The sequence below is a fragment of the Diorhabda sublineata genome, chromosome 5 (genome assembly GCF_026230105.1).
Source record: "Diorhabda sublineata isolate icDioSubl1.1 chromosome 5, icDioSubl1.1, whole genome shotgun sequence".
NCBI classification, from domain to species: domain Eukaryota; kingdom Metazoa; phylum Arthropoda; class Insecta; order Coleoptera; family Chrysomelidae; genus Diorhabda; species Diorhabda sublineata.
The window spans coordinates 27,591,462-27,605,904 of NC_079478.1; the positions used below are offsets into that span (position 1 = coordinate 27,591,462).

The following is a 14,443-nucleotide window of genomic DNA, read 5'->3' on the forward strand; positions in this document are numbered from 1 at the left end:
TGCATGAAAATTTCAACAATCAAAACTTGGAATTGCTGGTCATCCGCCGTACAGTTTTTCACTCATATCTTCTTATTCCCGCAGATCAAAAATAAATTGTTAGGTCAACGTTTTTCTATGGAGGATATTTGATATCTCGAAACTTAAGTAGAAGTCCTCGTATTTAATATCAAAATCTCTTTCAAACCGAACGACAAAACTTCATATACAGTCATTTTGAAAAGAAATATATGGGAATTTTTCCCTCAAATAATTGAAAAGTACCAATAACTTTTGATAAAATGTCTATGTGACAGTATGCGAGTCTATTATAAAAAGCTGGTATGGAATTATGCAATTGCTGATTTTCCATTTGACATGCAGTTATTTACATTAAGATGAGATGAGATAAATACTACAAAGAATAACTTTTATTACCTAACAGGTGGGTGACTTGGTCGAGGTCTTCCGAAAATTGGTCTACGTTGTGAAGGCTTGACTACAGAACCCTGTCTATGAATTTTTTCGCTTTCAACTACTGCATATCCAGTGGCGGCAACTTGATTACTTTGTGGGACAATGGACGCTGTTGGTTTGATCGGCGTATCAGCTGTGGTGGAATCTCCGAAAAGATTGAGGTATGTTCTTTTTCCGTCAATACTTACGAATCCTTCAGAACCCGAAGAAGATGTTATAACGTCAGCAGCATGAACATTTTCTATATTAACTGTAAATAAATCAAATTAAGAATTATTAGGACTAATTGATAAGAGATAGCGTAACTTGTATAGTATTACATCGTATCAATATTCCGACCGGCGTTTGAAATCTACTGTTATTTTACGTCTTTTCAGTGTATGTCATTCATTTGAAGCGTCAACAACAATAATTTTTTTTCACTCAAATATGTCGAATATTGTTCCTGAAAAAGTGTTTTTGTGGGAAGTTCTTCTTCGTTACTTCAATATGAAGAAAAATTCTGTCGAAAGTCATCGTATTTTGGCGGAAGTTTATGGTGAACATGCTCTAGCTGAGCGAACGTACCAAAAGTGGTTTTTGGCTTGGAAGACGATAAACGTCCTGGGCAGCCAAGAAAGTTTGAAGATGAAGAACTGGAAGCATTACTCGATGAAGATTGTTGCCAAACACAAAAAGAGTTCGCAGAATATTTGGGTGTCACTCAAGCAGTCATTTCAAAACGTTTAAAAGCAGCTGGGTATATTCAAAAATAAGGAAATTGGGTTCCACATGAACTGAAGCCAAGAGGCGTCGAAAGGCGGTTTTGCATATCCGAAATGCTGCTGGAAAGCAACAGAAGCAAGTCATTTTTGCATCAGATTGTTACTGGTGATGAAAAATAGATCCCTTACGACAATCTCTAGCGCAAAAATCATATGTGAAATCCGGCCAATCAGCTAATTCAACGGCAAAGCCGAATATCCATGGCGCGAAGGTAATGCTCTCTATATGGTGGGATCAGAAGGGTATGCTGTATTATGAACTGCTAAATCCGGGTGAAACCATCAATGGAAAACGCTACCGAACACAATTAATCCATTTGAAAAGAGCAGTAGCCGCAAAATGCTCGGAATATGTGACCAGATACGTGGCAATAATTTTCCATCGTGATAAAGCTCGGCCCCACGTTGCTATACCGGTTAAGAACTATTTGGAAAACAGTGGATGGGAATCTTTACCTCACCCGCCTTGTAGCCCAGACCTTGCCCCTTCTTACTACCATTTGTTCCGGTCGATGCAGAACGCTCTCACTGGAAAAGGGTTTACCCCCTAAATTTCGAAAATTTTGTTAAGAACTGTTAGACTTATTCAGTATCCCAAAACCTCCCAGAATCCAGAAAAACAAAACAGCCCAATTTAATTTAGGGTCTTAGCTCAAAATCGCCTAATTTGCCTGTACTAGTGATTTGAAGTGGCATACTTTTAATGGAAAAAAGTTGAAGGATATATCAATGACCTCCACATGCGTTAAAGTAGTTAATTTATTAAATCCAATTGAATATGAGATAAAACCGCGTTTCACTCAACACGTCAAAAAAAACATTAGGGAATTCATACATAATCATACTTTTGTTATTAAATGAGTTTATAATTCCAAAATATTGAGTATACCTGATGAAGTTGAGAGAACTGAACTTACCTGGAATAACATATGGTTTCCCTTGTCCCGCAGATGATCCTCCTGGTCCTTGTATTGCTGAGACAGTAATATCAAAAATATCTCCAATTTGTCCAACAGGGGGTCTGGTTATGATCGGTGATCTATTGATACCACCAGGTTTGTATTCAGTATCATCTAATACGATACCAGGTCTAGGTCGGTATGGATAGTGAGGAAAACTAGAGGTAGCTGTTTGATTAGTAGCACTAGTTACTGAAAAAATTGATAATTTATATTTTCACATTTCTAGACCTTCACAATTCAGTGAATAACCTTATAAATAATTGCATTTAATTTTACTGTGATGTGGTTAGCTATAAATTATAAATTCGAAATTATAACAATGCGATTTTCTACTGAAATTATATGGAAGAATTTTATACCAAACCTCTAAACTAAGAACAAAATTTGGTCAAAATATCTCTAAACTGCCAAAAAAAAAAGTGAGGGTAACAAAATATATGAAATTGAAAATAGGTTTTTTTTTACTTATAAAGGTACTTGGACAAAACATGTATTAGCGTTGCAAATAATGATACTTTTTGTTGAAACGACATGAAAATTTAACAGTAAAGCGTACTAATTTAATCCATTTGTGTATGATATAAGAATGAATAGCAGGTTTTTGTGCAGGACATAAGGAGAGAGTGGAAGTGGCCTGATACTTCCTACTTTGCCTAACATCTAGTAAAAACCGAATGGGAAAATATTTATTGTTCTTGAAATATTGAAATAAAAATATTTTTTCATCTCGTTGCAGATTTTTGAAGTAAGAAGAGGTGAAATAATTTTAGCTTAGACAATGTCGAGAACATGTATATGTAGAAGACACTCTCTCTCTCTCTCTCTCTCTCTCTCTCTCTCTCTCTCTCTTCAATTCTGGAACTTATTTCATAGTGTTTCTAAAAGAAAATGGAATTATAAATTAAATTAATTTTTTTCCTTCATCCTTAAATTTTGCAAGATATGAAACTAGTGAATATCTGTAATATGTGAAGATTTGAATAACTTTTCAATAGAAAAATCACTTCACTGTGAAAAAAATTATTTCAAATATCAGCATAATATCTTTTCGAGAGTATACACTTATTCCAGCAAATTGCAAACTTTTTAAACCATCCAATATATAATATTTTCCACTCAAAATACACGTTTGTCTGTACTATCGCCTAGTCATTCTAAACTTTCAAACTTTCTTAACATGAAGTCATTCTTTAAGTTTGAGGTAAATATAAAAATTACCGGAGGTAGCCAAATCATGTGAATATGCGACTGGTGTTTCTTAGCCTGAGAAACAAAACATGTCAACAAATCAGCATAATGTTACGAACAAGTTCGCCAAATTGTCCAGTTACTATGGAAATTTCAATATTCGGTGAATTCGCGAGGCGCTTTTTGGGTGGCGTCTTTCACATTTTTTATAAGGTGGAACTCGTTTGATGTTTATTTGTATATATATTTTTTTAGTAGCAGGCGGTTTATTTACATCAATTCTTCTAAATAATTTCTAAGGAAGTTTATTTATTTCTTGCGTTTCTTTTTGTTCTAGACATGTTTAGAATTTTATTTAGGTATATGAATTATTTGTGTAAACGCAGTTATTTATTTTCAAATAAATAGTCGTTGTGAAAAGAACGAATTAGTAAAAGTAATCGCAGGAATTGTTTAAGTAATATTTATAAGTAAATTATTATAAGTTAAGTGAATTGTATAGTGAATGAATAAATACGAAAAACGTTACAATAATATTGTCACGTTATTGGTTGCTCGTTTTTCTAATTACCTTTTCTTGGTATAATCCTCATCGACTACTTTCGAAGGTTTAGTGTCAAATTTAGTAGATATTACGAGAACAATGCAAGAGTGCATACATGTTCAGTTTCTATGGCAAAAATAGATGAATTAGACTACCAAAAATACCTGGATTATTCTTCCGATGCAGTTGGAATATTTTTAAAGCACCCAGAAATATTTACATCAATATATTCCTAATGCGAGTCTTGATAAATTATTGTCCTATAGATATAAGAGTATTTATCAGTCAGATGATAATGCAACGCTAAATCTATTTCTTTCTGAATTACTCTCTTCTGCTTTGTCAACTTTGATTGACAGGCCATTAAAGTTCAAGGTGAATCAGTATCTTTCCTTCTAGGGCTCTGAACTATCTAAGACTCAATTTTTATCTGAAGTAAAAATTTTTGCAATGTAATCCAGATCTATATGAAGATGATATTTCCATTTCCCGTATGAGATTTTAAAATGTAAAGTGTCCAATAGTCAATCATGAACAAATTAGTTCACTTGTTCTTATGTATCGTGTCTCCTCATCCTTATCTTACTTTAAAGTTACTACTTTACATAATAGATAGATTTTAATATTTCTCGAACTTCTTTGGTACATTTTTCACTTAGAACAAAACTGTTAATGTGGAGTTGTAATGTCTCAACAAATAAGACCTAACCTGAGTAATTGCTATATCATTATGTCATATCTTTATCAAGGCTCTTATTCCACAACATATCCAAGAAAACATCCCACAACTATTTAAAGCTAATAGAGGTGACTCTGTCTGTTTAGATGAAACTGGAGTCAGCTGATAGTTGATAATGAAACAAGAAAATAATATGAAAAGTAGAAGTTTGCGGTGAATGAAATGATATTTTAGGCTGAAAACATTGGATAAAATAAAGGCACTCACTTGAAGGTATGGACGGTGTAACCGTTTTAGTACTAAGACTGGTAGCATCTAGTGTAGTTGTACTAATCGACAATTCATTAGTGGCAGTAGCAGAGAGAGTGGTATGTTCTCCAAGTATATCTACTGATATTTCAGGTAACTCAGACATTGACGATTCTACTAGATCAGACGTATCCGTCATTACAGAAGTATTAGTGGCGGTGTTTGATACCACGTCGCTTGAAGTCTGAGTAGAAGTTGGAATTATAATCGAAGCGCTAGTGGGTTTCACATCTTCTATTTGGTGATTGGATGTACTAGTAGAAACAATTATTGAAGAAGATTCTGAAAAAGAAATGGAAGTTGCTTCTTCAGATTTTTTTTCGGTTGATTCATTCCGTTTTGTAGATGTTTCCGAATTGAATGTTGGGGTAACTATTGTCGTTTTTGTAGTATATTTGTCCAGTTTAGTACCCTAGAAAATATTTTAATAATGTATCATTTAAATAACGCAGAATATAGAAAAAACAATATTGTTAATGAAATAGAAGTTATAGATTATGGAGTGCTGTAATAACAAAATTAAAATCTCACCTTTTCTTTATTTTTCTCAAAATCGGAAATTTCTTTATCGACCTGCCCATATTCTTGAGGATCATCTTTCTCTGTTTCCGGTAGATCAGTAGAATTTCCCTTGTCATCTATTTCTTCTGGATAATAGTCCCCTTCTTCGACACTCGATGATAAGTGAGAGCCTAAATCCAACGTTAAAATATCTTCAAAAGGTTTTTCAGATGTCAGACTAATCAATTCAGTAGAAAAAGGTGGCATCGGTTTATAGGGTGGTATCGGAGGCCTTCTATGATGATTATTAGGGGGTCTCCGTCTTTTCCAGGGCGGTGCCGTTAGAGGTCGATAAAACGATGGTCGTTTATCAACTGTGGGATCTGAAATTGGAATACTGCTTCCACTGGTCGTAAATGGACGAACAGGAGACATATTTGGATTAGGAACATCGAAAGGGTAAGGTGTTGGCAGTCTTGTAGTTGACATTGGTGGTGGTTTTTGACCTGAAATTAGAATAAATATTGTATTGAAGATCAATTTGGACTCTAGTTTAAGTTTATTACCTATAGGGGGAGGTGGTAGTGGAGCTGGAACATCAAAATCAGGTGGTAAAGCTGGCATATCAGTTATCCTTGGTGGTCCTCTATTGTTAATTCTTGTAGAAATGGGACGTACAGGTCTTCCCATACCTGGACTGGTATTTGCTTGAACATTTACATTACCTAAAATAAATAAAATACTATACTGATTTAGCTAATTTGAAGTTCTTTTTGTTATCATAAGATAAATCATATTCTCATCAAACCAAAATACTAATATTCACGTAATATCCAGTGGAAATAATGAATGGAGAAAAATAAGCTGATAGATAGGTCCTATATATAGCTCCTCAAATAATGAAAAGATAATGAAAGGCCAAATTCCAAGCTGGAGAAAATGGCCATGGAAAAATCTGGACGCAAACTGTGAGTGTTCTATCACTCTGATGGCTTCTGTGACCTTCCATAATCAAGAGTACAATGGACGAGGAACTTAAACACAGAGCAATTCGGAGCCATTTGGTACAAGAAGGCATCAAAATAAGTAGCTTTGTCTCCCTTGGGGAATACGCTATCGTCTTTCAAGACGAGCTGCTGTGATGGAATATAGTCAGACAAAGCGCCATATAAAAAAAGTAAATTTGATTAGCGCGAAAACACAGCCGGTATCAAAGCCATAACAACCAATCTAGTCTATTCTAGGATTGTACAGAAGTGCAAAAAAGTTCTACTTGAACTGGTGAGCGTCGGCTGGAAGGTTAACTCATTTAGGTTCACGATTACATGGTCAAAGAGGAGGCTGATTCACATGACAAAATCTGTGTATCTATCACTTCATTGTGAGAAGTCTGGTCGAGAACAGTCTCTGGAAATACATGAGATGATACAAGCTAATGTACACATATTTGTCTATCTCATTAATCCACTGCTTTTTAAGGCGTTAAATACGACAGGTGAATTGGGTTATTTATGACACCTTCACCCTGCTGAAAGAAATCGTACGATCTGGTATGTCTCTGGGGTTTTTAGGAAAAAGAAACTGCATACTAGATCATCGGTAAGTGTTTAGCAGTCACACGTGAGAGGTTCAAAAACATAGGCAAACCTAACAGTTTCGCCAGTGAAGTTAAAATGCTCATTTCTAAGACTTTTCTGAAGACATCGGCCTTTGGTCGTTTTTAGTCAGTTCTATAAACAGTTATCTGCGAAATCATTCATGACCGCTCACTGTCACTGAACTATAAATAAAAAGAACAAATGATTGAGAGTAGGTTCCTTCTTGACGAGATGGAAAATCAAACAGGATAAGAAGATTACTAGGAATTTCTGCATTGAAATGGTTTATATCCTTAGAAACATACATTATATAATATCGAATATATAATACGATTCACAAAATTATTTCAAAGTATGGGAGCCGTTTACTACCAACAGTGGAAAAAAATAATGTAAATACTCACCATTCAGTAGCTTAACAATTCCTGTTATAATATCCTGTATATCAGGGTTGGCTTGTCGGGCTTGATTTGGTAGAGGAGGTGATTGGGTAGCAAAAGCCGTCATCGACATTGAAGCACTGGGGGTGATTTCTTGGGACTCCGGCAGTGGCAACGATCGTGCTTGATGCGGAGTCCCTCTGGATTCCCCCGAAAGATCGGTTTTTTGGTAGTTTTCTGTCGTAATGAATTCCTTTTCCTAAAACAGTTCGTTGTCTGATATTGTTAGATGTTGTTAACTAAATATATGTATTTCATGAGTGTTTCAATTTTTATACATCAACATTTGAAATAGTATATATAAAAACCATTCTATGTTACTGTAAAGGAAGGAAATGGTATTAGCCTCCTTTTTCATAAATATACTACTTTATTCTAATTCTAGAACAGAAGATGTACCATATTTGTAATTAATATTTGTTTATTCACTGTACATGCAACTGTCATGATATAAGGCTATACAGCCAGTCCTTTTTGATAACAAACAATACCTACAGAAGTACCAAGAAATCGCAGTTCTGAATCATTATATAAAATCCAGGTAGTCTCTGCCCTCAGGTCAGGACAAAACTATTTTTCTCAGTTTAATTGAAATAGTTTTATTCACTGATAACATACAAAATTACTGAGTATTTCGGATTAGTGTTCGCAAATGATTACTGTATGGAGATAATAATGTTTCCAAAATTATATGGATAGAGTTATGAAAGAAAGTGAATTTTTCCATAATGATGGTTTTACCGGGGAAAATGTGTAAATGCGCATGTGCTCCAAAATAAACTCGAAAACGTACTGACATCGGACCACTCGAAAATTTATATTTAATTCCGGAAGCTTCAAAAAAGACATCATATGTCATCTGATGCTAAAGAAATAGTGAACAACGTGTACCAAGAATTGATAAAATAATCAAATCCAATCAAAGCAACAAGTGAGTGAGTTGGTGAAAGTACTATTTTGCAATCTTAACTTTCATAGAAGAAAATGAATCGTCGAAAAATTCGTAAATATTGGCAATTCTGAGATATTGAACCGGATTCACCACGTATTACGGTGTATAATGAAGAGTTTACATATTATTATCTATCTACATCTATTATGATACGAGGGCTGCTACGTAAAAATTTTGAAATAAACAAATAACACATTAAGATCAATACACTTTTGCGTGCGTTTGAACCAATTGTCGAAGCATTTTTTCAATTCCAATTGAAGTACTTCCAAGACATGTGATTTGAACGCATCGATAGCTTCTTCAGGTGACCAACAACGTTGACCTCGTAATTCGAGATTAAGAGGAAATCATTAGATGCCAAACTGGTGGAGAGTGATCTGCGATTGGTTTCCCTGTCAAACAAATGATGGAGAACTATTCAGAATTGGCCGTTCTACGTTGCTCTATTGGAAAATCGAAGTGCTTAGCGCGCAAACAGCTTTTGTTTGATTTGGCTCGTCTTGAAAGACCCATTTAATGTTTAGTTTCGGGTTCATAAGTAGAGATTCATGATTCGTCGCTAATCACGTCATTTGAAGCATCGAGATTGAATTTTTTCCAGCATTTCTTTTCACCAATCGACTCGAGCTTTATTTAAGCGATCGTCAAATTATGCGGTATCCAACGTGAGCAAATCAACTTGACAGTCAAATGTTTATGCAATATTTAATGTATGCGATTGGAAATAATGACCAAGTATGCCTCAATGACATCACGATCTTGCAATATCAGCTCATGCACATCATTGATGTTTTCAGGCACAACAGCTGATTTTAGACGACCTCCACGAAATTCATCCTGCAGCGTAGTGAATCCACGGTGACTCGAGATGGTGCTCCATAACCAAAAGTCGGAGCTTAGTTAATCGTTAATCGGCTCACTGCTGTTGGTTTAATCCACGTCGAATGTCACAGAAAATCATCGCACGAAAATTTTCGCGATTTAATTCCATTTTTTGACCAAGATGAATGTTTCAAGTAGCTCAAATAGCACTCATATGACAATACGTTCTGTGTACGTTAACCATTAAAAATGTCGAACATCATGATGGCAATGTTAGATTTGAAATATTTATTACAGTGTTGTAAAGAGAAATCGTCGAAAATACTCTCGGATATATATATGTATATATATATATATATATATATATATATATATATATATATATATATATATATATATATATATATATATATTTGTACATATTGTTTTTGTTCTATACCTACCTGAGTATTTGTCAACAAGTTTATAAATGACTGTCAATTCAAAATGTGTAAAACTGGTATTTACTTCTGTAAGGTAGCATTAACGATTATTTTTGGGATCGATCAAGGGTCGGCGTCTGTTTTATTGCAGGGTGGAAAAACCGCAAACCAAATTATCATTATTCGCGTTATGCAGTTTACACAGGTCAAATAACCTTATAGGATGACGGTTAATATACTTAAACGTGAGTATAAGATTTTTCACGATCTAAAAAGTGACTAGCTTCCAGTTAATATTTAATAAATAGACTCTATCCGTATATTTATATCTGCAACTAACAGGGTCGGATTATATATGATCCTTACGCCTTTTTGTGAATTCATTTCCAGCTGTACACGTGAATTAAAATCAAATAAATTTCATAAAATTCAAATTTCTCTTCTATATTTTAATATAATAGTGTGACCTTCTGCAATACCCTCCCAGTAAATAAATTTACAATTTTGAAGAAATCAAATTTTAAATAGGTTTCAGTAGCAAAGGTACTTTCTTTGATTGTGAAAAATTCTATACCCAGAATGAAGTAGATTTTTTCTATTTGCTATTTATGACTAATTCTCTCAAATGTACTCTAATACATAAATATTATATATCATGTTATAGTTAAGTTAGACTTATATCTTATTTGAAAAAGCATCTTACAACTAAAACAAGAGATACTATATATTTATGTACGAAGCTCATAAAACATATCTTGGTCATTTTTAGAAAAGATGCAGAAGCACGTCACATAAGAAAAAACTGAAACTTAATAAACCAAAATGGACTTGATTTTGAACTTATGAAAGAAAAATACATAATCAAAGGAATTAAAACTTAAAGTTACCTAGAAAGAACATCTGTTTTTTTTACTTTTATCAATTATTTCAATTAAACAATTATTTACCAATGTCAATCTTAGGATTAGCGTCATACCAGTTTTATTATTACAGTTCCTTCACTCGAAAGGAAATGATAGAAATTCTACTGATGGTAAGTTATTGCTATAGACTTTAAACTCATGAAGAAGCATGTGCTTTATTTAACAAAACACGTTTCGTAATATCTCCAACTACTAGAAGCACACTAAGCAGAATTACTGCAAAAAATAATAAAGAAGCTTGGGGAACGCTCCAGAATCTGGACTACCAGGAACAGAGATGTAAAATTAGATATTTTACAGTCATCAGAAGACAACCCTCATGCAACAACAACAGAAATTACCTCGCAACAAAATGTTAGTCTGTAATTTGTAGTAAAGTTTTTGAAAAGAGATAAACTGCAACCATACAAAGCTCAATTTGTTCACGAACTCTTAAGATATGATACGGACAAACGTTTGGAATGTTGTGAAATCTTCATTAGGCATTCATGAAAAACCAAATTGCTTCAATAGTGTTGTATTTCCAGGCAACGGTGAATCAGCACAATTGTCGTTATTAGGCTTAGGAAAATTTCCACAATAGTTAGAGGAGATTTATTGGTTCTTATTTCTTTCGCGGAAATTAAATGAGAAATATTTGGACAATCTTTGGATAACATTGTTTCCGGACCCAATTACGAGTTTTGCGAATCCAAATAATAGGTAAACCTGAATCTCAGTTTTCGGTTTTGCTATTATGGTCTCAATGTTCAAAGGTTTCAGGGTAAACCGTTTGAAGAAATATAGATTGGATAATATGGATTAATGGGATGGCCACTTAGGTCACCTAATTTCACTCTTAGTGATTTTTTAGTAGGGACATTCAAAAAAGTCGAGTCTACTTTAACTAACCAGAAACTTTATAGAGCTTGGAATCAATTAGACATGAAGTGACAAGTGTAACTTCGTAAATGATCGAAAACTCTTTATTTCAGGTCCACTATCGTCTTGGCCTATGACAGATAGTGAACGGGACACAGCTTAAATAAGTACATTAAAAATATAAAAATGAGGAGTAAAATAAATTGTTTGACGTGTTTTTACATTTTTTCAATATGTACTGTATGTTTTATGATTGCATTACTTCATTATAACATCATATATATTCATAAAACTGACTATCGTTTTTGAGTTACTATTTTTAAAAAGTGACTTACGGTTTTGGAAGGTTGAATATTTTCAACAATTTTTCCTGATAACTCTACATCGTTACTTTCCAAAGCTTCTTCTATATTCTTGTATAAATTAAATTCATCTGAAATGGCAGTTCTTGATAGAATTGGATCTGCTGACCGGATAACACGTGTAGCCGAAGACAATAAATTTGTTGAATCCGTTCCATCTTGAATCAAGTCAGATAAATGTTCCGATTCTTTTGGAAAACTTTCCAGTTCTGACGTTATTATTCCCTTAAAATTTTCTGGCGCTTTCAAATTTGCAGAATTTGGAGAAATGAATGAATTCGAGTATACGTCTTCAAATGCTAAAAAAATAAAAAGGTAAAGTTGGGAATCGAAAAATTAAGGTAATCGTTAAAATTGAAATTTTTTTGATTAAAAAACTCTGGTATTTTGGTGTTTTTTTTTGGGTATAATATTTTTTCTCTGAAAGTATCTTATTAAATTTGAAATAGTTTTTGAGATTTAAAAATAACTAACACGGAAACATCTTCAGTGGTATAATTTCAAGTTAAGAATTTTAACGCAAACCTTTGTAAGAATCATTCAAGCTCATGTTTCAGTTTTTCTTATATTTTAGAGCTTTTTACACGCCTGTGAGCTGTTACGTATGAGTTATTTTCGTGAAAATTCACATCATCCTGTGAAGGCCCAAAATAATTTTCTGTCGATTAGTTACCAACAAAGTTCATGCCTTCATACATCTATAGTTTCTATAGAATTTACTTTTCGAAGTTTGTCTCAGTTACTTGTTACTATGTATAAATTAATAGCTAAATAATGAAATAATTAACATTTATACGCTCCAAAGTATAGCCCTTGAGTGTTTATTATATTTATTTGTATACTGAATTGTATCTTTATTAAAAGTTATTGAGTACTATTTTTCCCTATAATGGAAGATAAAGAAAATATATTTTCGATTGGAAAGACACATCATGAAATTGCTGGAAATCAACTGCCATCTAATTTGCAAGTTTTGAAATTTTTGTTAAGCTAATGCAAGAATACAACGATATGCTTACAAAAGACGAAGGACAAAAACAAAACCTCATTCAAATCTTAGATGATTATACGAGGATAGATCCATAAGTACCTGGTCTGTAAATGCTTGAAAATAACCACTGTTTTAGAAAGAACACGATCTAAACAGCTTATGTTTCAATTTTGAAGAGGCCACGTTGTTTAGTATTTGTTTGGCATCCATCAATAGTAGACGTTCTCAGTAAATTTGTAAAAATAGAAAAAATTGGTCAGCGTTATGTGATACAATATTTTTATTTGAAAAGCCTTAATACAACCAATATAAAAGCTGAACTAGATTCTACTCTGGGTAAGATTGCACCTTCGTTATCAACAGTAAAAACGAAGCCGTACGAACTGCGAAGACCAGCATCGCAGTGGCAGACGAAGGAAGTAACGATTCCAAAAATGTTGAAGAAAACCCACAAAGCTGTACTAGATGATCGTCGACTGAGTGCAAGAGCTAGTAGGCATTTCAAAGAGTACATAACATCGCATATTAATTGAAAATTTAGACATGAGAAGGCTGTGCACAAGATGGATGCCGCGTTTGTTCAAAATGGAAAAAAACAGCAGCGTTAAGATTGTTCTATCGAGTATGGCAATATTTCATGAAATAAAGCTGAATTTTTACGCCGTTCCACATCCATGGATGAAACGTCATTCCACACCCGAAACAAAACAATTATCAAAACAATCGATTGAAAAGGGAGAACCGGCTCCAAATAAGGCAAAGATCGTTCTATATGCAGGCGTCTGTTCTTCGGAATGCGAGTGGAATAATTTTCTTAAAAAAGGAAAAACTATCAACGCCGACTATTATCCGAACATATTGCAACGTTTGAGCGAAGAAATCAAGCACAGACGACTGCATTTAGATAAAGGCTGCTTGACATGATGCAATACAACGTGCAATGCAATGCAATACGCAATATTTCTTGATCAAAAGCATGCGCAGATGAAGTCATCCGATTGTTTCATGCAAGATCTGGACATTATCGGTTTTGTGCCGTTTTTATTGCATGAAAGTTGCAATCTAGTTACTTTTGGCTTAACAGATCAGCCGACTCTCGTGAAACTTAGCTTCGTTATTTTCATTGTTGAACTATATACAAAATTCGCCAAATTTAGCCTTCTCGGATTATTTTCTGCTCTTAGACTTGCAAAAATGGCTCGGTGGTCAGAGATTTTTCAACAATGAAGAAGCAGTTAATGGCTATTTTGAGGAGCTTGACGATTATTATTATGAAAAGGGTTTCGAACTTATTGAACATCGCTGGTTAAAGTGTATGGAACTAGAAAGAGATTACATTGAAAAATGAATATATTTTTTTCTTAATTGAGGGTTTGAGTGAAGAAATCTAAATATCTTCCATGTTTTCATTTAATGCACTGAATCAATTAGGAAAATTTTTGAATTCAGATTTTTGTTTATTGTTGTTTTGACCAAAGATTGTTATTTTTATGTTTTGTGTTCGATAATATTTATATCTCGATTAAATTTGTATTTTTTTCGAAAAATTTCCAAAAGAGATCGTTATACCGAAAAATTAACTTAGATCGTGTAGAGGCAAGTGTTGTTTCTAATTTAAAAACGAATTCCCAGTGTTTTTTCATCAAAAAAAGCTTTTCAGAGGGCG

General features: G+C 33.7%; 1 protein-coding gene across 1 annotated transcript in view; it reads right to left on the reverse strand.

Moving 5' to 3' along the window:
• The window catches only part of LOC130444699 (uncharacterized), a 39,597-nt gene that overhangs the window by 12,717 nt on the left and 12,437 nt on the right, over positions 1-14,443 (reverse strand). The window contains exons 5-12 of the mRNA XM_056779976.1: positions 11,760-12,085; positions 7,406-7,640; positions 5,970-6,128; positions 5,826-5,909; positions 5,476-5,777; positions 4,861-5,314; positions 2,138-2,371; positions 418-706 (exon numbers count right to left, since the gene is read on the reverse strand). Coding sequence (XP_056635954.1) covers positions 418-706; positions 2,138-2,371; positions 4,861-5,314; positions 5,476-5,777; positions 5,826-5,909; positions 5,970-6,128; positions 7,406-7,640; positions 11,760-12,085 — 2,083 coding nt within the window. The remainder of the gene's footprint in view (positions 1-417; positions 707-2,137; positions 2,372-4,860; positions 5,315-5,475; positions 5,778-5,825; positions 5,910-5,969; positions 6,129-7,405; positions 7,641-11,759; positions 12,086-14,443) is intronic.